This window comes from Trachurus japonicus, chromosome 21 (genome assembly GCF_045865225.1).
Source record: "Trachurus japonicus isolate A0001 chromosome 21, Traja_1.0".
In the NCBI taxonomy this organism is placed as follows: Eukaryota; Metazoa; Chordata; class Actinopteri; order Carangiformes; family Carangidae; genus Trachurus; species Trachurus japonicus.
The window spans coordinates 21,216,740-21,240,996 of record NC_140927.1 but is presented as its reverse complement, the minus strand read 5'-3'; the positions used below and the strand labels follow the sequence as shown (position 1 = coordinate 21,240,996).

Sequence of the window (24,257 nt, the reverse complement as noted above, 5' to 3'; positions counted from 1 at the left end):
TGAGCTCGCTTACTACTTGCAGTGTAAAAAGCTTGCAGTTTTATCTGAACACCGTAGGGCCTACCATTAGGCTACTACATTTACTTGAATAAAACGCTCTAAATACTTGTCCCACTGCTGAGCACAGGGCTGTGTAATGATTTAGTACGTGGAAGATTATTCATTGAGTTGAAGAAAACATTAGTTCAGCACAGAAAGCAATACAGCGGACTTTTAGTGAAACAGGTGGCTGATGAACATACCTGTGTTTTTTCTGGAAGAGGGACCGTTGAGAGAGAGCTGAATTCTCACCCTGCTTGAGATCTCGCGTTATCAGTACTATGTGGTTACCAGGGGAACGTGATCTTAAAAAAAGTTGCGCTTATGCCCAGTGAGATGAGCAGCACAGGATACAACACTGCAGCAGCGTCACTTTCTTGGGTAATCCACAGGTAAACAGACGTGTGTGCCACATCTTCTCCCATGCGGGAAGTAATGTAGAGTCATATGAACGCGACACCGGCACCACCGTCCATTCACAAGGTTGGTATCCTAGGAAGTTAGCCGGCTAGCGCTAGCTTGCTAAAGCTATTGTAGCTAACAAACTGTTGTTGCCTGCTGCTCATCCTGGTTACACTACGCCGACTTTACCAACTCAGTCAACCCTGACTAGTCGTTTTATGTGCAGCCAAGCAGCGTTACGTTTACATTAGATGATTAAATACTGATGTCCGCTGTATCCTCGGCGTTGGAGTTAAAAATAGCCAGCGTTACAGCGTTCAATGTGTATTCACATTTTGCTTTTGCCCGGTGGGCAAAGGCATTGACAGTTCGCGCTAAAATTCAATAACATCAGTGGGTGTTTTGTGAGTACTCAAAACAAGGCTGACCGATGCCAAGCTATTGTAAGTGTAGTTTTCTGTCAGTCACTGCATTGGTCGTAGTCAGCTCCACTCCTGTAGAGCGTAGGCTTGTGCAGGAAATGCAGAACCAAGGTGATGTGTTGTGACGTTAACGTTGCATCTGTTTTTTTTATGCAGGTAACTGTGTCGGTGAAGTTGTACTGTGCAAAATGCCGTCGCCACAGGTTCTGCAGCCTGTTCTTAAAATGAAGGTGGATGAGCTCTTTCTGAACTGGCTGAGTGATCCTGCAACCCAGTCACTACTCAAAGATTACCTTGACCTAATCAAAGGTGGACAAAGCATTGATTTGAGCAGTGGCGGAGCCCAGGACAAAAGGTCATTGAGCTTTAATGAGAACAACAATGTGGCATCCCAGAAGAACCTGGCAGAGAAGAGGCCTGTTGCTCTCAGCACTCCATCTAGCCCCCCATCTGCCAGTACCCTGCCCTCTGGCAGCAGCAGTAATACCAGAGTGACAGGACCCCATGGCAGAGTTGTACGGAAGTCCACCAGCACCAAGAGGGTAAATCATCTTTTTTATCGAAGTGTTTGAGCAGCATTTAAATGGTTGTTATCAAATCCTCTGTAAGCATGGAGCTGATTGGCCACCCGTCTCACACCAGTTATCTAAACAGTTATGAAACTGTTCCACAGGTTTTAACAAGATTTAAAGGATCTTAAGATGACATGCCACAGGGCTTTCATCTGGGGTTTCTGTTCACAAGGTGTGGCTCTTCTTCTTTCTTGGGCCACCTGAGGTAGCGTCGACTTAAGGGTGTGCTTCACAATCATGGTCTCAGTGAGCGTTGTCTCTGTTTGACAAGTAGCATTAGTGTTGACAGATGAGGTACATCATTATTGTGCAATGTTCTTGGAATGTGACCAACACCCAGTCCATAGCCATTATGTAAATAATCATATTATTTTAATAAACTGCGTATTCAATTATCAGTTCATTTATACGTGTGTACAATCTGATGCAATGCAGTACAACATATTGCATGTTAACTTTATTTCTAACACGCCTTTGACTAAGAAAATTTGGATTTTTTGCATTTGCTAAAAGCTGTTTTTGCTTTTTAGAGATTACTGAAAACATTTCACCGTCAATTACAAAAATTTTATTACACACACAGTATTGCACAAAAACACATAGACCTATTCCATAAAATAGATAGAGAAGAACGACCACCGCACACTGATTGTATCTATTCTGATACAATTTATTCTGTGAACAACGTGTTTCGCTTGTAGCATTGTCAGGTTTGCCAAACGCCGCACTACAAACACACTGCAAGAAAAATATATCACAACAAAAAAGTAATCACAACAACAAAGCAGGGAGATTCGTCCCACTTGAGGCCTATTCCATGTTTTGAATTGTCACAGTAGGAGAAGCACAGTTAACCACAAATACAATTCATGAAGGCTAAACTCCATTTAGCTGTTTACGTTTCAGGGACCTGGTATTGTGCATGCTGGCTCACTGTCACACTGTCATGGCTTATCGGGACATTTTAATACTATGGTGCCATTAATGTCATCAGCAACAACTGTGCTTTTCCTACTTTGTCAAAAGACCTGTACAAAGAAGTCTAAGAATGCATTTACTGTTTGAGATAATAGTGATGTTAATTTTGCTTGTGTTGATTTGTTAACCAGTGAAACTTGGACTCACCTCATCAAACATCCAGTTGTTATTTTTTGAGCTTTTCAAACTGAAAGTTTGTAGATTGTTTATAAGACTTAACATATGATCTAGGGGCTTTAACTGCTTTATTTTTTCTGCCCTGACTGTTCATAGATTTCAGTTCATAGTTTCTTAAACCTGGCTCTGCTGTTCCTCTTGAGGTCTTTATTTTCTCAGGCTGGCCACAAGGGGCTGCTGAGTGGCCTTCAGCATCAAAGGCATGTCTGTAGGCATAGACAATTATTAGTCAAATGCTTTACAAATGTTAAGGCCTCACCCATGAATTAGTATGGTATGAGCAGTGGGAGTGCCTGAGCTGAGCCTATCAGTGGAGGTCTGGTTACTCTCAGTTCTCTGATGTGCTGTGACTGGGGTTGTTGGGGGTAAATAGGATTTTAGCTTTGGTCTCTGTTGTTTATAAAAGAAATCAAGCCACATAAAACTGTTAAAGGCTCAAAAGATTTTGCATGTCTGGACTCCCACTGTGTCAAAATGAGAAGGGCAACATGACAGCCTGGCACAGTGGTAGATTGTGGATATTAGTGAGTGTGATGACAGTGAGGCCGTCAGACAGCTGGGGGCACGTGCTCCCAGAGACTCCGCCTTCTACATGTTGACATGCTAAAGACAGACCTGAGGAGACATTCAAGTAGTCAGTGCTGCGACATCTGTTCTGTGACTAAAACACCAGAGCTGTGGAACAAGTGCCAGTGTTAGACACAGAACATGGCATGTGTGTCTTAAAGATGATGATGAGTTTTTGGCAGGACCACCGACGCAGGGCCAGCCCTATAATCTCAAATGTCACTGACTGACTGAGTGATGGTGTTTCCACCACTGGTCACTGGACTGCCGAGCTGCTCTAGAACTGTATAGGGAAGCAGAGGATCGCTTCACTGAGCCTTGCCTCTTTTACAGCAAATAGGCCATTTTCATTACATTAGAAATCAAAATGTGCTAATCTGGATGTAGTCTTTGGGGGTTTTACTTTGTCTTGCTCTTACTGTTTTGTTATTCATATAACTACAAGCTGACAAGTCACCACAGATTGAGATATGTATACATAAGAATCTGATCTGAAATACATTCTCCAACCCTGCTACTACCAAGAGTCCAGTCAATCGCAAGATTAAGATAATCATACTTTCAGACCTTCTTGTCCACAGTCCACAAGTCCACATAGCTTACTCACAAAGAACAAACAACTAACCCTAACCCTCAACAACAACAACAACAAAGAAGATAAGGATGAATTAAAAAGTCCATCACGCTTTCTACACCTCTTCTACATCTTTTCCCTACACCAAAATTAAAAAATCCATCACAGTTTCTGACCTTCTGTACACCAGAATAATGTGAAGTTACAATCATAGTACAACAGAGTCTTTTTTTGACTTGATGAGTAGTGATTCGTTGCTAAAATAGCCTGACCACAGGAGGAAGAGGGTGTTGGAGAAGAAAAGCACTGCAGCAGCATGCTGGTCTCCTTTGTGGGTTTCAGCTTCAATGTTTATCACAAGAACAACAAAGAATGGCTTTTAATCTCGACTCAGAGCTTTTTCTCTCTATTTATTTAACATAAGACTTAATGATGGAACAGTAAGAGGCTCGACAAATTGATGGTAACCTTTTGATTTTCATATTCATGTCTCTTTCCTGCTAAAGCCCTCTGCTCCCTAATGCCACCCTCTCGTCCAAGATTAATATAAAGCAACTGCTGCGCAATTTGTGTATTCTGCTGCGATGTGTCATGACATGTGGCCACACCATGTCACTCAATATTAAAGGGATTGTGAGGTTGTATAAAGTAATACTTCTATTTTAAGACAACAAAATGAATTCCTGCATACAGATGCATTCTTCAAAGGATTACTCAAAAATTCAATTTATGTCACGTTGATGCAGGCTAGAACAGCTGGTCCGACTTTGACATCAGACACTGATATAGATAGCCTTGGTTCCCTTTGCGTTGGCATTAGATACCCAGAACTCTGCCAGCGAGATGAGGTGTGGCAGTGCATTCATCCTCTGTGTAATTTACTGTGAAACTGCTTCTATTAGATGCTCCTCAGTATCAGAATATGCTGTATGGTTGCAGGTCTATTCTTCACGCGTTGTATAGTGAATATCAGCTGCCTGTGAATGTTTGGCTTCAACTTCTGCTGTGTAGCTTAATAGGAAAATTGCCTCTATGTTATGAGTGCAGTAGGTCACAAATACAAACGTTCAGCAGTTTTAGTAATACAGAGTAAACACACTGTGAGTTCCCTGTGAGGCTTTACTTGTTCTGTTCTTGTCTACATTTAGGATCACTGGTTATTTCTCAAGATGTCTTTTTATAACATTGCTTGGTCGGGCTCAGTAACATAGAAGCTATTTGAAGCAGGGGTCTACGGTCACGTTATCAGTTGCCTGACCTGTCAGAGAGAACCAGGTGTTAAACTGTTTCCCACAAGTGCTTTTATTTTGGTCTTGGTAACCTGTGTGTAAAAATGTATTTTGTTGTTGTTTTGTTTTGGTCGTAACTATCCGCAAAGGAGTCTAAATATTTCAAAGTTTAAAGCCGTGCAACTACTGCAAGTTGAGCAGCTATAAGTTTGTAAGGGAATGAGGTTAATGTGTACACATCTGTAGACAAAACGAAACCCATATCTACCACCTGACTGGCCATTATATTCTTGCATTATTTGCGATTCGTGACAGCAGTCCAGCGATTTTGTAATTTTTATTACTTCATGATGGTAATTTAAAATACTGTGGCGCCGAGTTAAATGTGACATAAAGAATAAATCATGGAAAATGCAGTAAAAGTCAGATGATGTCCTCATTTCTTGATCACTTGATCTCTAACAACTTATCGCTGTAAACTATAAACTTTCATACATATAAGTCACTATGACAGTGTTGTGTAAGTGTTATAGGGAGGCCCTTGTGTACTGTAACTCCTTATCTCTGTAGGGCCCTTCTTTGTTGTTGTGACCCTTTACTCCACTTCTGGTGCCATACCTTTGTCAAATGTCTATTAAAAGCGGCTTTTGTGTTATTACTATTACGCAAGCTGACTGATGCGCACAGCACACACATCTTGTTCAACTTGTTGGCCTCTCCCGAGTCCACCATGTTGTCAGTCAATCAAGACCTATTTTTGGCCCATGTTAGCATGTATCCCAAAATCCCCTTCTCAGACGATCCAATTGTGGTGGATTGAGCCAGAGCTTTCTGGATCTCACAGCTGCATCGGTTTCTTTACACACACTGAACCAGTTGTGGCTCTACCCCAGGCCCGTGAAAGTTTGGGTCACCTCTGTGCAGAGTTAGACCCACTGTGGAGCATGTCGTTGGTTCAACCACATTAGTAATGCACGTACCGAAGCCAAACAAAGTATTTATGCGACGCCATATATGCCTGTTTTGACAGCTTGCCGTTGGGACCCCCAGGGGATTTTTGATCAGGGTTGCCTCGCCCTTCTGTATTAAACTGTGGTTGCCAATCTGCTCTGCTTGTTGTCTCTTGAATAACACACTTTCAGATCAACAGTGTTAAATGTCGTGTTGGTTGACGCGCAGCTAAAACACAACCTCAATAAATTGTCATCTGACTGCAGCAGGGGAAGTCAAACACCCAGACCTGCCAGTGGTCACTAACTCCAGACGGTGTGTTTGATAATCTCATCTGTTACGTAATGGACCGAACATGACTGCACACATGTTTCTCTGCGAATCAGATCTAGCAGAGTGCAGATTAGACAGCCTGATTTCTCGTGTTTTTGTGGTGTTTGTAACAGTGACCTAATAGTGTAGGTCTAGTAGTCCGTCTGGCTTTGCGTGCAAGGGTGTTGTTGTTGAGAGTTTGTCTGCATCGGCCCTACGTAAGACGACTTGGTTACATTCTTCACATCACCCTGTAGGAAACTTACATGCAGATACTGTGTGTCTGTGTTTTTGTCAGCGAGCCACACTTGTCTTTTCACCACATGTGTCTGTAGTTTAAAACCTGAACATCTGAGAGAAAAAAACAACCAAGCTGTTTCCATGTATGTGAACCAGCACATCATTATTATCCCTGCTGTGTTGTGATACCTCTATTTGTGGCACAGGCTTCAGCACAAAACCGGACAGAAATGTGTTCCATGTGAGTTTGTTGACAGTTTCATGTGATCCCCCAGGTTTTTATTTTGGTCTTGGTACTTTCCGTATTTGGTTTGAATTGATTAGCATGAACAAAAGGCAGCCATTGTGAAAAGGCATCACACAAACATGCTTATCAACCATGTGCAGTGTCCTGTGTGTTTGTGTGGGGGGGATAACAGGAACTGGGTTTGAGCAGAAACCAGTGGAAAACTGTGGACTTTGTGATCCCGTCATCTAAAAATACTGCAGGTGTGCTTTCACCTTCCGTGTATAGAAAGAATAATAAACAAAATTGGGTTTGTTTGCGTATTCCACAAACGTGGACACCTCTGTACCATTTCTTTTTAATTAACATTTACATCAGTGGGTGCAGTCGGCCGGCGTACAGGTGTTGGGCTTTCCCCGTGTATAGTCACTGTTTTGAAGGCAACCCCAGAGCTGTTAGATCAGCACATTTATGGAGAATTGATGTAATTGCCATCACTCCAGGACAGCAGCAACCGGAAGCAGATGTTTGTTTGAGGACCAAAGATACACCCTTGCTTGTTTCTTGAATTGCCCAAACAGTGCTTTGCTTGTGCTTTTAATAGGCGCAGACGGGTTCGGACATCATTCTTTGAATTTGACATGCCCCCTCCCTCCCTCCCTCTCCTCCTCCTCCTCTCCGGTGCCCATCAACTATAATAAGATGTGGAATGGCTGGCAGCCCAGGCTTGCAAAGGGAAGGCAAAACAAAGACCACCGTAAGATAGGATGCAGAATTGTTGAATAAATGTATATCATTTGGTTATTTCACTTGCATTCTTGTTATAGATTCTTAGTTGTACCTTGGTGGTTCTAGTTTTAGTTCATTTTGTCTGCCTGATGTTGTTGTCATTCAGACTTTTAGGCAGATTTAATAAAGTAACGCATGACTTTCGTTATATTCCATCACTTCAGTGAGGTTCATTTTGAATATCTCTCCAGCATTTGAGTGTGCTGTCCAAAAGACAAGTTAACTCACTCAGAAGTATTTATGGCACTCTTATTAAGTACAGTAGTTGTACTTTGGTGGTTCTAGTTTGAGTTCATTTTGTCTGTCTGCTGTTGTTGTCATTCAGACTTTTAGGCAGATTTAGCAAAGTAACGTGTGACTTTTATTATATTCCATCACTTCAGGGGGTTTAATTTTAAATATCTCTTTAGCATTTGAGTATGCTGTCCAAAAAACAGTAGTTAACACAAGTTAACTCACTCAGAAGTATTTATGACTGTGGGAGATTTTCAGAGAGGAAGCCACAGTGAACATGAGCCGTGTGTCATCGTGGTTTTGAGGTGCATCCTTCAATCGGCCTCTGAGGCTGCTGCAAGCTGCAACAACAGGTCTGTCTCTTTACATAACCTTCCATGAGCACAGAGGAATGCAAACTGGAAAGGGCAGATCCATTGCACACACCCCTCCCGTCCCACACATACACTAAGTGACTCCCACACACATACAGTCCGTCACTCCTTATCTCCTCAGCAGCTTTGAGGCAAGGGCTCCCTGACCCTGTGCAGTGCGCGCGTATGTGTGTATGTGTCTGTGCGTGTGTGTGCTGTGTGGAGACTGGGACAGAGCAGTCGAGCTGAGATTGTGCGACCAGATCTGGAATGGGAGAGAGAGTCACAGTAGCAGCTGCTCCCTTGCATTAAGAGGCTCTCACTCTGACAGAGGACAATCACAGGGACACACAGACACAGAGGACTTCCACTGCCGCCGCTGCCGCTGCCTTTTTGCCCACTTGTGTTGTTGACTGCGACTGAGTGATTTCCACAGCAAAGAGGATAACTCCGGATCCAGCGTTTGTTTGCGCCTGTTTATATGTGTCCCCCGTCCTGTCTGGCGCAAGGATGAGGATGAAGGAGCTGTCTCTGCGTCAGGACCCTGACCTGAGGAAGGAGTTGGCTCTGCTGGCACGCGGCTGTGACTTTGTTCTGCCGTCTCGCTTCAAGAAGAGGCTCAGAGCTTTCCAACAAGGACAGGCAGGTGTTTTGTATGAGTGTAGCCTCTCTCTCTACTACGCAGGCTTCCCTGGCCTGTCAGCCAGTGGGCAGGTCTCTTAATGTGGACTGGTATTTGTGAGCTTAATGTCTCGGTATTCAGAATGCATCGCAGTACAGAGTTACTGTAATACAGACCACTGTTAAACTACAGTAACTGCGGATACAAAGTGGAGCTATGGAAAGTGCCAGTCACATCTTGAAGAAGTCAGGGCAGTAGTTGCAACACTTTCTCCAGACATATTTCCACACTGCTGTGCTATTCCATGTGAATTTTAGTTGTGCAATCATGTCCACTTGTTACTGAATTACTTTTGCAGTTGTTTCGCTTTTATTTGTACAAAAGCGACGTGAGATATGAGCCTCGCTTAGGACGATGATATGATGTTTCCTGTTGCACGGTAATGCTGCGCTTTAGCTGCTTTACTGTCCTTTGACCACATCATGTGAATGTGCAAAATGTCATGTGGCTTACCAGTTGTGCTCAAGAGCTCTGCTAGTGGTTAGCATGAACGAGAGAGAGAGGCAGAGGGGGGGGTGGAGAGAGGGAGAGGGAGAGGGGGGACAGTGCCGACCAGGGCAACAGGAGATGTTTATGTCCTTTTATAGCCATGGCTGACACCAACACACAGGACAGAGAAGAGCAGATGATCAGCAGCATTTATCATTTAGTGGCTAAAATGAGCAGATTACCACTGACAGAACACAGCACACCATTTTCCATCCACGTGACACACATACGTACAGAAGTGGACAGGGCTACATTTATCCTGAATCGTGCCCACCTGTATAATTTTAAGGCTTTGAGTCATAATATTTAAAAAAAAGTTTTATTGTTGCAACTTGCAGGCTCGATGTTATATGTAGAAACTGACAACTATAAGCAGAGGTGTGAACAATGAGTAGAATGTGTTGGACCAAAACAAACAGCAACATGGTATTTTTATCTCTTAGCAGAGGACTGTGTGGGTGTGTTTATGCGATTATTAAAGGGCAGAGAGAATGCTCCAGTCAGCAAATTCTGGAGTCACATAGATGCTGTTTGAATATGAGATGACTTTTTAATGAAGCTCGCTGCGCTCACAGTTTGTAATAACTGGCTGATATATGCAATATAACGGATTTGGATGGTAATGCATTCTGGCTTTTAATGTGTGGCTATGATAAATATCTTCACCACCATCTCATGTCCTCCACAGCATGGTCCTCAGCGAGACACACAGAAGATATTTTGTTAATACGATCTTGTCACAGTATGTCAGCTGCGCTCAGGGTGTGTGGTAAATCATACTCTTCAGGAATCAGATTTATCATGACACGGAGGCCTGGGATCTGTGTCGCATGATGTCGTTGTTGTAAGACGTAAAACGATACGCCGCTTTCCACTGTCATTATCACGCAGCTTAATAACGCATGCTGCAAAGGCCACACATAACAAAGTTGTTATTTTCAGGACCGAGGCAAAAATTGGTTGGAAGTGCAGAAAAGTGTGTGTCCATTGTCCTTAATATACCGGGGGGGTTTCTGCATCAATGACAAATGCAGAAAGTCCCTTTCACTTTCCCTTGTCCAGTAATGTCTCCAAGCTAACAGGCACTCCACCCCTGCTGTACCTCTGCAGCTCACACCTAACACACACATGCATCACATGCCAGCTCTGCTCTGCTTCTATCTCCAGACAACTATGTTTACATGTAACCAGCTAAACTGTTTAAACTGGGGTGGCCATGCCCAGCTGCTTACTTGCTCCGCTTTTTTTATATAGCAGAGATTTGGCACTGTATTGAGGGAACAGCACAGGTATAACTAACAGTCTCCACTTGATATTAGACATACGACATAGATCAGTTGTGGTTAATGAAGCATTGTTGACATTGTGGGGGCAAAAACGTTGCCCTCTGCCGAGGAATAAGAAACACCAGAGACCTACCAAGGTTTTGAGGATTTATTACAACCCCTTGTCTAACCAAAGGGAACAACCAGTAAATAATAAACAATGATCATCAAAATAAAGACAGAGTCATACTATTGGGCCGAATAGGGTACAGCCTCTCAACCACAAAGGTCTGGACACCTATTGTCAGAATGACTGAGCCTTAAATACATGACAGTTACAAACAAACAGTTCAAAGTACATAAATACCATTGTCTAAAAAAGACAGTCCAAAGTGACCGACGGCATCAGCTACAACTCAGAGTAGCAGCTGACTCTTATTGATTAAACAATCATTCCTTTGTTTCTAAGATGATTAAACAGACTAAAACCAAAATTTTCCCTTACAGATATTATTAGTGAGTCTTTGCTGCTTTGCTTGTTTCCAGGTCAATAGACACCTAGAGGGATGAAATATTGTACAAAATCAAATCTAATAGGGCTGCAACTAATAAGTATTATCACAAACAACTGAAATCCACATGCACTTACTTCCCTCAGTTAAAGGTCATGTTTCAGAAGCCTTATTTGTTTGGCAAATCCACACGTCAAATTATTCAGTTTACCTGAATGTATCACATAGAAGGGCAGTAAAGTCTTAACATGTAAGAAGTTAAATCCAGCAGCTGCAGCTCTAAAATCACATTTTCCTCGACCAATGACTGGAAATATTGGTCTGTTTTAGATATTACTAATAAAATCAGACTTTTGTTTGATGGTTTTCTTGTGTTACCGTACCTTATGCTGTTTAGAGTCACAGTTTTGTGCACAAATTGTGCTGTCAAATTAAACAAAATGTATGATATGGTCATTTTCCAGACAAATACCAGTTGGTAAAGTTAACTCAGACAGTCTATCCTAGCCGCTCATTTATGAATGATGAAATATTCTTGTTAGTTATCACATAATAATAGAATAGTATGTAGTATGTTGTTGGTGGATTACTATACAAAAAAAATGCAATTTATGAATGATATCGTTGGCCTTGTTGAGTATTATCACCTTTTATTCAGTCCCTCCCTGGACTTCCCTAGTCCACTTTGAAACACATAAACAGACATAAACATTGCGAACAATCCTAGGTAAAGAGGACTTAAATAGCTGTCAGTCTTAACATACTGCACATATTATTGGCAGTTGATGCATCTTAATTGAAATCTATTACAGAGCAACGGTACTTTAGAGGGGAATGTGTAACACGGGTATCCATTACAGATAAATGGATAATGGTTATGATTGCTGAGTAGTCGCAACCCCTTCCCTCCCTGATGGGTCCTCGGGCTGCTGAGAGGTGTGGTTACATGAGTCCAGAGCCGTGCCGAGTTTTTGCTAAGCACACGGAAATGCTTGAGATGAAGTGTTAGCGTTTGGTAGCATCAGTAGCTAACAGTTTACCTCCTGTGTGTGTTTGTTTCAGACCCAGGTGAGGACAGAGGAGCCCGTCACCACAGCGTTGAGTGAAAGCATTCCAAAGTTTTACTTCCCACTGGGCCGGCCCCAGGCCAACCTCAACATCGACAGCCTCATTTCCAAAATTGAGAAAATATTTTCCCAATTCCCAAATGAAAGGGCCACCATTGAGGACATGGGGAACGTTGCCAAGGTGAGAATGTGATTTGTAGCACCACGGTTCAGCTGCCACCCAGCAAATTATTTTCATTAGTGCCATTTAGCTCCCGACTGTACGAATGTTTGCTGATGTTAAAAACCCCACGGAAAATATTATCTCCGTTTCCCAGAGGAATGTGAGCGAATGGCCTGAGGGGAACCCGAGTGAAGAGAGAAATGACAGCTAGGTTTCCTTAGGGAAGTTTTTCAAGTGATGCAGCACTGCGTTTTAAACCAAACAGTGTCATGTGTTATTGTGCCATGCTTTTCTGCATTAAATGTCACATATGTGTAAAGTTTAAGTGCTCATTTGATTTCTTTTTTTTTCCATCCATCGTTCCTTTTTCCATCCATACCACAACACTACCATCTCTCCTGCTTCCTTGTGCCCTCAGGCCTGTGAGTGCCCTCTCTATTGGAAAGTGCCATTGTTCAACTCAGCTGGAGGCGACAGGACGGGCTTCGTGTCAGTTCACAAGTTTGTGGCTATGTGGAGAAAGTAAGACAATAGCTCCTCTTATTCTCACTGGACCACTGGTGCATTCACTCGCAGTCAAACGGCTCATACAAATCCCCGCTGAACAATGATGACCACTCGCTAGGGATGTCAGACACTGCATGCAGCTCTCTGCTATTATGACATTTTTTCTTTTTCATTCCTAAACAATAACAAAGCCCTCATAAACACCCGCAAGGAAACAGTCGCTGTGCATGTACAGTAATATAAATGAAAACATCCATTCAGAGTTTCTGTGAGGATTCGAAAGGAATACCATGGGGCTTTTGTAATGGTAGCTGTGCGCTGCGTGCCGAACACCAGTACATGCAGTAGGCATGGTCTTGTATTAATGTACGAGCCTCCAGAGGGCTGGACAGACCTGGCCTTTGACTCCAGCTCATGACTGAGCCATTCTTAGATGAGAGGCCACACCAGACGTTTGCATTATTTCCACGTCACTTCCATGAAGCTCCACGCTCCTAATCACCAGGCAGCGAGTCAGAATCCTAATTTCAGAATGTATTATACCGGCTCTCACATTTTAAAGTGGAACAATTTAAAACTTGTGTTGCCTAAAGAATGATAAAAAGAATAGAGAAGCATAAGCATGTGAGAGGGAGTAACCTTGCAACCATCTGTTCTCTCTTTTCTTCTCCAGAACTCTGCAGACCTGTCACAATGATGCTTCTAAATTTGTGCACCTCTTGGCCAAGCCTGGCTGTAATTACCTGGAACAAGACGACTTTATTCCATTCCTGCAGGTACTGGCTACAGCACACCCAAGGAGAGGGTTGGACTTGGCAATGTGGGATGCCAAAATTGCATTGGCTTGAGTGGTGCAAACTGGACTTAATTTTTTGAACTACCCTGCTGAGGCAGTGCTTTTTCATGTGGCGGCGGACTAATTTAGGGATGTTACTGTAAGCCAGTAATATAGCGGAGGGGAGTATGGAGAAAAGAGATCCCACTGGTGCAGGATTCAGACTCAGCAGAAATTAACCAAGGGGGAGATGAAAATGTGTGTGATGTAATACACATGGGGTACCACCCAAAAAAAAAAAAAAAAAATCACTGAAAACACACACTGATATTCATCAAATTGATTGCTAATAATAGTCTAATTGACTGTTTGGTCAGTCTGACCATGTGGACCTGCTGTGCTGGTTGTTTGTATCCTCACGCCACATGAAAAGCTGTTGGTCGCTCCACGCCGGCCCCACCCTACACCTGATTCATTTTCATGCCGGCAGGAGCAGCCGGGGCCGCGCTGAACACCCGTTAGCATACCAGCAGAGATGCCTTGTGGCACTCACTGTTTAATTTGTACGGCTCTGCACAGCGAATCGCCTTTGACTGTTTTGATGAATGAAAGGCGGATTGCAGTGGAGTAGATTTGACTGTCCCTGCCTGTTTCCTGTGCCCCGTGATTTATGTGTTTCTCTATGATTTAATTTCTCACAGTAAGAGTCAAAGAGGCACGACGGCTGCCCTGAAATAAGGCCTTTTAATTTCATTGCCGCCTTCGCATTTGTGTCAACAATTCTTTCCCCCCATCAGAGGAGAAGAGGGGGTAGAAAAAAGAAAAGACATGAGGGAGGTTGATGGCAAGAATAAAGCTCCAGTTCATTGGGAATGCAGCTCACCTCCTGTGACTTTATGGCACGAGGAAGGAGAGAAGGTTAGGAGCAGTCACAGGCAAGCGTCCTTCCTTGGGCTTTCCCACCACTTTGCTGTCAAATCAAAAAGACTTAAACTCATCCCATAACCGGCCCAGTGTTTTCTGACTTCAAAGAAACATTTAAATTTGATGGCCCCTCTTCAACAAGGCCTGGAGCCTTTTTCTTTACATAGCACAATTTATAAAGCGTATGGCCCGGCAGAGAGTGATGTAGATAGACACTGACAACTTCTGATGTTTGAGAAGGTTTGCATTTATATTCCTACTCTGAATGTCATGTGTTCTGTCTTGCAAAAAAAAAAGAGAGAGAGAGCGAGAGAGACAGATGTGGTTTGTGTTTAACTCATCTCTAAAAGGAACTGCAGAATTAAACTGAGCATTTGGACTTGTTATTGCAGCGCAGCATGTCACTAAGTTGTTCTTTTGCATCTGAGTGGATTAGTTCTGGGAGGTGTGTTATAAAAATGAGACAGATGTGCAAAAGAGACAAAGTGAGCTGACTTTACTTCATGTTTTTTTTAGGATGTGGTGAATTCACACGCAAGCCTGGCCTTTCTAAAGGATGCACCGGACTTTCACTCAAGATACATCACCACGGTAAACAACCATAACACACATGACATACCATTTACCACTGCAAACAATGCAAGTAGTGTAATAAAAATAGACGAAACACAAACATAAAACACTGCCAACTGTTTTTCAGATGGTTCAGAGGATATTTTACAATGTGAACCGGTCGTGGACTGGAAAAATAACATGTTATGAGCTCAGGAAAAGTAACTTTCTTCAGGTAAGTGACTCTACGTGTTTTTCTTGCTCTGAAATGCATTCAAGTGTCCTTGTCAGGGTGTCAACAAGTTCTTAAAATGCCGAAAATTCCTTTAATTCTATTTTTAAAATACAAGAACGGGTGGATGTTTAAGTCTTTTTTTTTTTTTAACAATATGTTTTATTGATTTTTAACTTTTACAAGAAAGGGATAGATACATAATATGGTCCACAGGAATGAAAAGCAAAACAAATAGACAAACAAATAATAATAAAAAAACAAAACAAAACAACAACAACAACCGTCAGCTCAGATCTATATAATTAGGTTTCCAGTAAGAAAAAATATACAGTATGAGCATTCAAGAAAATCCCTGCAACATTATACAAGAGACACCAGGCTCTACATACTTCAAATAGGGTTCCCAAACTTTATGGAATTAGTCTGTTCTTAAATGTAATATGCATGTAAGGTACTCTAATGGCACTAGATCAAACACTACTCCTTGCCAGCCTTTAACAGTTGGTACCCTGTCATTGATCCATTGTAACAGAATATTCTTTCTCGCTGCATAAGTAAGTATACAGTACAGCCTCTTATTATGTTTTGATGTTAAACGACGATTTGGGAGGCCCAAAATAAGAGACACTGGGTCCATCTCCAGTTTTAAACCAAATATCTTCTCCATTTCAGATAGTACATTAGACCAATATATTTGCAGTTTTTGACATGACCAAAAACAGTGAGTTAGGGTACCAATTTCAATCTTGCATTTGTTGTTTAAGTCTTTTAAAATTGAATCCGACCTTCACTGTAAACATGCATTTTCACATGTTGCCAACCCCTGTGCTGAATCTAATATATAGGTGGCAGTTTGGGTAATAATTGTACCTGTAATTATTGAATGAATTAATGTTACTGTCTGTTCTCTGTTGTGCCAGAATGTGATGTTGCTGGAGCAGGAAGAAGAGGTGAACCAGCTGACAGAGTACTTCTCCTATGAGCATTTCTATGTTATCTACTGCAAGTTCTGGGAGCTGGACACAGACCACGACCTCTACATAGACCAGAAGGACCTGGCACGGCACAATGACCAAGGTGCACAAACGCATCCCACTTCCTACAAGACTAGTAACAAATATCTGCAAATGTGTTTTGTTTTGGGATCAGCTGGAATCACATAATCATGTAGAGTTTATACAACAAAGTTGATGTTTACGTTCATTTTGGTAGCTTGTCATGGAAAGTGAATGCAAAAGCCTTCAGGATGAGTCCTGAACCTTGTCAGAGCAACAGATACGCTCACTAAAGTAACTCTCCTTCAGCCTTTCTGGCACTTGTTGGCACAGTCAATAAGCTGAAATTACATGGTACAATAACAAGTATTTGTAAATGTTATTTGGTTCAGGTTCATTTCTCACATGCAAACACATACTCAGGAAAAAGACCTGATGCTTCTTCCCACACACTCCACGCCACATGTTCCTGGTTGATGGTCTGTGAGTGAGGCAGGGGAAATGAGACACAAGATCAATGAGAGAGCAGCATATATACTCTGCTCCAGTGACGCCATGTCTGGAACAATTTCTACCACTATATGGTCAAAATGATGACTGCAGGATTTATAGTATTGTCAGGATTTTTTTTTTAAAGAGTTACACCGGCCAGTCTGGATTTACAGTCTGTGAGAATGGATTACATGTGTTGTGAAAAAGTTGTACATTAACTGAGAGCACTGTTGTCTCAGAGAAAAACGATTATGTTTTTCCCAACAGTCTGGATTGTAACTGATCTCTTTGCTCTATATATTTTTTACAGCCATCTCGCGCAAGATGATTGAGAGGATATTCTCAGGAACAGTAACAAGGCAAGTCAAATATGTCTTTGCTGCTTTTATTAAGGAGTATCATTTAAACTCAAACGTTTTGTGTGGGTTTTTTTTAAGATAGGTATATTTTATGTTTTTCCTTCCACTGCTGGTTTTAATACCGTTTGTGTCTTTGATGTCATCAGGGACAGACGGGTGTATAAGGAGGGCAGGCTGAGTTACGCTGACTTTGTCTGGTTCCTCATCTCTGAGGAGGACAAGAAGACAGACACCAGGTATCTAGACACATGCATCCAAAATCTATCTATTTACTACGAAGTGTGCTGCGTTCACTGGTCCAACATTTGTTGAATCTATTTATTTATATATATATAGTATATATATTTATATTTATTTAACTTTTTTACAAAAAATAGAAGGAAAAAAACCTACATACAAAATCAGAATACAGCACCTGACATTGTTAAATAAATGTTTTTTTAAAAAGACAGAGGCTATATGAGGACATATACAATAGCCAAAGTAGTCCAGTGCTTCCTGTCTCATGATACCGTCAGGTGTATGAATAAAAACCAAACCAAACCAAAAACCCAGGATCAAAGTCCAACATTTTATTTTATTTATTTATGTTCACCACTTCCTGTGAACAATGCCACATATAAATTTTGGAAGTTATGAAAATGACAGTCAGGTGACACAGCAGCGACTCATAAATGTCTGAAATGTTGATGTACCGCTCGCTATCGACTATATGATTGTGTTTTTTCACGGCGGACGTTTTAACCTGGCACTGTGAGAGAGGAACACAGGTGTAAATGATCAAATGAATAACGGCCGACTTTTCTCCACTAGCTGCGTCACTCTCAGGCTCCTGACTTTTATATATGTGCTCACTCAGTGTCAAACTGTCACAGCCTGTGACGTTTGAATACAGCAGAGCTATCATTAATGTTATTAGTAACACCTGTGCTTTTCCTACAATTACAAGCCCAAACGTCTGTCCTTGTGTAAAAAAAAAAAAGGCCTTTTGAGTGAAGAATGAGTGATTTTGGACACAGACACATCCACACCAGCTGCATCTACTGTTCCTTCTACAGCTTTTCTATCTAACACGCTGCCCTGTCCTTTTATCCGTGTCCAGTATAGAGTACTGGTTCCGCTGCATGGACCTGGACGGGGACGGGGTGCTCAGCATGTACGAGCTGGAGTACTTCTACGACGAGCAGTGTCAGAAGCTGGAGGCCATGGCCATCGAACCCCTTCCCTTCGAGGACTGCCTCTGCCAAATGCTTGACCTTGTCAAGCCGGAGGTCGAAGGTCAGTCCCTTCTTTTACATTTAGACACTTTAAGAAGTTCACGCAGGGGGAGACCGACAGGTTTCCACTTTGTCCACGGTGACAGTGACAGACACATTTTATTTATCTATTTTATTTTTTATAAAACTTTAATTCAGTTGTTTCATTCAAGACCATTAACAAAAGTATATGAGAATTGAGAACCGCTGTATGAGGCCCAACAGCTCCCCCAAAATGTCTCCAGAGCACAATAACTGATTTTGACAGACACATGACAGACACATTTTCAGGCCGGGTCATTGATCATTAGCTGAGCTGAACGGTTATAGACGAGAGACCGACTGGCTGATCCTGACCGCCTGCTGCCAGCTGCTCGTGTCATCCACGGTGTCAACAAATTCCCTCAGCACTTTGGTTTACCACTATGCTATTTAGAAGACACTAGTCAACGTCGAGGGTGCGCATGTTTAGTATTGATAGCCACAGCAAGAATGTGACCCTGAGACGACCTGCTGGTAAGCGCTACTAGTGGAGCTGTGTAATGCGCTGTGTAATACGAGACGTAACAACTTATTCACAGAGTATTTGAGGCTGATGTTTTTCCTCAACAGTTACGTCTCCTCCAGACAGAGAAACCTCTATAGTTTTAATAGATGTAACGCTGTCAGATGTGACATTCTTCATGGGATTCATTGAGAGTCAGTGTGTGGCACGGGCGTGTGAATTTTAAGATGTTAAATATAAACAGTAAAGAACAAGACATAACATTCAGATCAGAGGAGTGTCATGGAGTATCTAAAGGGATGCAGAACTTGTTTATTTTCATCTCATTCTGCCCTTTGAAAAGAAGGAACTCAGATGTGTGACTGCTGCAAAAACATGAAACTCACATCAGCCCATTTCAGGCATGAAAAGTTACCTGTACAGTATAGTTTAGAGGTCATTTTAAGAGTTTATACATCACTTTGAGATGTGTTACAGTGAGGCAAGTGGCATCGTAAATATTGTATGAGATAAGCCACAGGCTGCAAACATCAGGCTGAGCTCCATCTCTGGAAGCTCTGGTTGGAGTGAGTGTAAGTTTAGCTCACTTCCCCTGATTTTGACATCCAGCTGGTTTCGGAGGTAGAGCGTGGACATCGTGTTAAATCAGCCTTTAAGTTTCCACAGATTTGATGAATGCTGGACATTGGGCTTTAAGTTAGTTGGTAGAAAAAATTATTGTTGTGATCAGCAGATTATCATTTTAATGTCACCCAGAACACCTGTTGAAAACAGCTTCATGAATCTGCATCCTTAAGTCTAAATACATTTAGTTTTTTGTTTTGTTTTTTAATAACTTGATAAATATAAAAGAGACGGTTCAGTTAATTGGGAGAATAACTGACAGATTGAAAGCAATCATTAGTTGCACTTTTTTAGCTGAAAATCCTCTCTAGATTGATGAGCTCCTCCAACTGCTGCCAGCCCAGCGTTTACCCTACATGTGGATGTGGGCACCAGGAATTGGCCTTCAGTCTTAGACCGGGGCTGAGTGATAGATTGGATGTGAAAACCAGGCTGAACAGTTTGGGAAACTGTCTAAACTGACTTCCTCTACCTCCTCCAGGTAAGATCACTCTGCGGGACCTTAAGAGGTGCAAGTTGTCCCACATCTTCTTTGACACCTTCTTCAACATCGAGAAGTATCTGGACCACGAGCAGAAGGATCCTTTCTCTGTAATTAGGGTAAGGCAGGTAAAACGTTAAGACGGATGCAACTTGTTTTATTGTCAGGGCGCGAGTGTTTTAAGCCACTTGTCGTGTGTTGAAGGAGATGGAAGCAGACGGACAGGAAGCTTCAGACTGGGAGAAATACGCCGCAGAAGAGTACGACCTCCTGGTGGCGGAGGAGAACGCCAACGATCAGTGCAACGACGTGTAAGTAACTTCACTCAGCGACTTGCACGACGCGGCTGCAGCTAAAAGTCTGATCTTCGACTTCATCGAAAGATTAAAGAACATTTCCTTCACTTAAACTTCTACTCACAATCTGTCTTTATTGACTTTCTTACCACTGAAAAATTATCCTAAATGTGGAGGAATTATGAAACAGCACTTATAATATTTCCATGGTGTATTTTCACAGAATATACGATTATTTACAAATTATTTATTGTTGAGAAAAGAGAGACATAGATACAAAACCACCTGCTGCCAGTTCAAGATCACAGCTATAGACCTTGTTAATTAGGCTGTATACAGGTAGCATTCATTTTGTCGACAGCCACTTTTCATGTCTCATTTTTTCTCTGCAGTTAACATTGCAGCACCAAATTTTTTGCTCAGATGTCACAACAAGCAGCAGCAGAGTTCCCTCCCTGCTGATTATTGTATTAGCCGTCATTATTACAAATATTTATCATGATTATCAGCGCTGCAGGTTCAATATTGTCAAACGTGGAAATATTTTTGCAGATGCAGACACTCCAATAAGTCAAGGTCAGGTTTTTACTGATAACCTTTTTTAACAAAAGTCTATTGTGCAGTCAGACAGTGACGGTTGAGTACGAAGTCCACCTTTGTGTAGATAATGATGCTTACACAGTTTATGATCGTGTTGATTTCACAGTATTTTTCTGTCTAACCGGTGGATGTACTTATCAGACTGACAGAGGTTGATGATCTCATTGCTAAGACTGAGGATTATGTCCAGCAGCAGAGCCCCTGAGAGAGTGAGTCAATGATAGATGAGGCTGTTGACAGGTATGTTGTGTGGCGGTTTTAGGAACACCACCGACTTCTAAAGATAGGCTGCTAACCAGAGCAGGTAAGACCCTCAGGGTAATCAGCAGGGACTAAGTGTTCTCCTCCACCTCCTCCTCCTCCTCTTCCTCCTTCTCTCTGGGTGAGTCTAGTCCTAAACCCACTCCTAGCTTGTACCCACACCCCACCAATGTCAGCGAACTGTTGACGCCAGACAGTTGTGTTTTGTCAGCACAGCACAGTATCATGTGTTCACGGCCACGTCTTAAGAGCTGGGAGTCTGTTTCTGAACCAGACAGCTTCTGTTTTTATCCTTCCTCTTCTTCCTCCACTCCTGCACCACCTCTCTGCCTTCATGTGGTGCTCCTGTGTCCTTCCTCTGCTTACTTGCTTTGTTGAAAAGCCTCCTGTCTATTTCGAAGAATAGTTCGACATTTTAGGAACTACGCTGACTCGATTTCCCCTCTCACCAAGAGTACGTGCCCAAATCTGAGGCTACCACCAGCAGCTCTTCTAAAAGTAACGAAATCAAGCATTTTATTTGTCTTTTACAAACTGTTTGCACGCAGCCAATTTAACAAAGTATAAAACTAAACCAAGAAAATGAAGTAAGCATCTGTTTATAACATTATTACAGAACAGATCTAGCTGGTAAAAATATATATATATATTTTTTTCAATTTTAAGAAACACAAATGCAGCAGATGGACTAAGACGTAAAATGTATAATCCAATTCTGATACACTAATTAAATATTTACATGTGGTGATTTTATTCCAGCTCATTTATATGATTTTTAAATAACTGAAAATATATTTAAAAAATCTTTTTTTTTTAATTAAAAGAAATGAAAACGCTTTATGGTCAAGAGACATGAATGTGATACTGTGTGAACTTTCAACACTGCGTTCAGCACTTCGAATGGATTCTCTCACCCCGTCTCTGTGTGATAAATAAGAAACGCTATGTTACTGTAAATAGAGCATTGATGAATACATAACTTATCTCATGAGGACAGAGCCAGGTTACCTCTATCCTCCAGTCTTTGCTAAACTAACTGGCTGCTGGTTGTAGCGTCACATTCACTCACATGCGACTCGTATCAATCTTCTCATCAAACTCTGAACAAGTGAATATAATATGTATAATAAGTGTATTTCCTGGATGTCAAACTGCTCCTCTGTCACATTTATCCTTAACACACTCACCAGAGTGAATCCTCTCCACCCTGTCGGCCACTTTGTTTGAACATGTGCATTAAAGGGGAGGTTCACCTCCTCTCAGGTCTGTCTTAGAACAACACTGACGACTCCATATGAACACTGAACAGGTTTTTCCGTGCTTCGTTTACTTCTTTTTGTTGATACCAGCTGGTACAATGATCCTGGGACAAAATCCAGAGTCCTTGTGCTGTGTGAAATGTGTTGCGTAGTTTATCTGAAGTAAACATGAGGCTTCAGTTACTGTCTCTGCGCTCTTTATGTTTCCACAGACAGATTCCTCTTACTGGGCTGCAGTGGATGGAAAGTAACTTAAAGAGGGTTTTCTCTTTTATTAAAAAGCCTGAAACTGTGGAGCACACTCCCACAGCTCCCACACTGCTCAAGAGTCATATTAACAATTTAGCACAGAACGAGGTTTGTGGAATTTGTCCCACGTTACTTAAACTAAAAGATCGAAGAGGAGAAATCATTACAGCCAGTTAAACCCGCTTCAGTGTCCATGAACGCCTCACTGTTGTTTTAAACAGTCGATGAGCTGTCAACTCCTTGTGTAAAAACAACTCATCTCCCTGACAGATGCGTAATTATTTCCTCCGTGTGTGTGCGTGTGTGTTTAGGTACGAGAATCCTCTGAGCCCTCTCGGGCAGCACATCTCCACTGAGCTGGGTCTGACAAAGAGACACTTCTTTGAGATCCCCAGTCCGCACTGCAACCTGGACCTGGACGAGTACGAGTACGAGGACGACTTCGAATGACCTCCCCCCCTCCTCCGTCCTGTAGCGCTCGGCGGGGTCGAGTCAACGTCAGGCCAGAGGTTTGCAGGTCCGGGGCCCCAGTTCCCCAATCCTGCGTACAAGGACACACTTCACCAACTAGAGAGCAAACACAAAAACCAGGAGACGTAGTCGGAGCACTGGTGTGGTCAGACCGTGCTGGAGGAACAGACACCTATCACACATCGGACCGAGGAAACATGAAGCCACCGGAACTGAAGGTAGTTCTTCACAACACTGAACCAAAAAGTCAAAGTTTTCTCACCTGTCACATATAAAAGAAACTCCAGAGTCGACTTCAGCACATTTTGTTCCCTCCTCACGTTGTTAACAGGAAAAAGTTGTGTTCTGCATGTAACGCTTTGTACAAATAATGTCTGGAGCGAGTGTTTCCTCTGAACAACCAACGCTGTATTATCATTATTCACTCAAGCTAAATGGTTCTTTACACACTGGAGTTCCCTGAACCATTGAACCGTTGAACCGTTGAAACCATGCTGATTCGATTCAGGTTTGAACTAATTATCATCCGATGATGTCATTGGCTAATTTTACATTCCAGTGATCATTACTGAATGTTTTCTACGAGGCTGTAAATTCATTAACGGGTTTGTTTGCTGAAACGAGAAGTTACTGTAAATGCCAAACAAGCCACCGTTGAGTCTGCTGTACACACACACAAACACACACACACATACATAAGCACACAGTTCACAGTTCAGACGGCCACACACAGTGTATGTTGTACAGGTCTGTATTCATTATGACAGGGACTTATTGTGTGTGTGAGATGGGGTTATAAATTATAAGAGATGAATTTATAAATAAGTGTAAATATGTATTTGGTGCTTGCTGTGTTGTAAATGATTTGGGCAAGTGTTTTAGACAAATTCTTTTTTCTATGTTATAAAGTACTAAATTTGAATGTACTTTGACAGAACAAAAGGAACCAATTTTAAAATGTTTTGCTTTTCTTTAAATTAATAATAAAGCCTTGGTTAATGGAAGAGTAAATAAAACAAGACTCTGCAGTTTGATTTGATTCAGCCAACAAAACTGTCTCTGATGTGTTCAATGTCGGGTTTTAGGCTTAATAATTACAGAAAGTAAAAATCACTTTGCTGGAGATATATGTACCGGTGTTACACAGGCAAGGACATTTTAAAAATTGGAAAA

General features: G+C 42.0%; 1 protein-coding gene across 6 annotated transcripts; it reads left to right on the top strand.

Moving 5' to 3' along the window:
- The first annotated feature begins 328 nt into the window (after window positions 1–328).
- ppp2r3b (protein phosphatase 2, regulatory subunit B'', beta) lies at window positions 329–24,100 on the top strand. 6 transcript variants are annotated; one of them, XM_085766165.1, is made up of 15 exons: window positions 375–522; window positions 1,020–1,405; window positions 12,076–12,261; window positions 12,662–12,765; window positions 13,424–13,526; window positions 14,966–15,040; window positions 15,150–15,236; window positions 16,157–16,313; window positions 17,034–17,082; window positions 17,229–17,318; window positions 18,185–18,360; window positions 19,949–20,067; window positions 20,153–20,259; window positions 21,107–21,148; window positions 22,925–24,100. In XM_085766165.1, the coding sequence occupies exons 2-14, from the start codon at window positions 1,052–1,054 to the stop codon at window positions 21,123–21,125; spliced, it is 1,626 nt and encodes a 541-aa protein (XP_085622291.1). In that variant the 5' UTR covers window positions 375–522; window positions 1,020–1,051; the 3' UTR covers window positions 21,126–21,148; window positions 22,925–24,100. The 6 variants fall into 6 exon arrangements, with proteins under 6 accessions (XP_085622290.1, XP_085622291.1, XP_085622292.1 ...); XM_085766164.1 differs by lacking the exon at window positions 21,107–21,148 and having other exon boundaries at window positions 329–522; XM_085766166.1 differs by lacking the exon at window positions 22,925–24,100 and having other exon boundaries at window positions 21,107–21,337.
- The last annotated feature ends 157 nt before the right edge of the window (window positions 24,101–24,257 follow it).

Bases quoted from the DNA above. Each gene is read 5' to 3' on its own strand.
- ppp2r3b (XM_085766164.1), top strand. From the start codon at position 1,052: ATGCCGTCGCCACAGGTTCTGCAGCCTGTTCTTAAAATGAAGGTGGAT. The intron at 12,766-13,423 runs GTAAGACAATAG...TTTCTTCTCCAG, and splicing joins TTTGTGGCTATGTGGAGAAA to AACTCTGCAGACCTGTCACA. The intron at 15,237-16,156 runs GTAAGTGACTCT...CTGTTGTGCCAG, and splicing joins GGAAAAGTAACTTTCTTCAG to AATGTGATGTTGCTGGAGCA.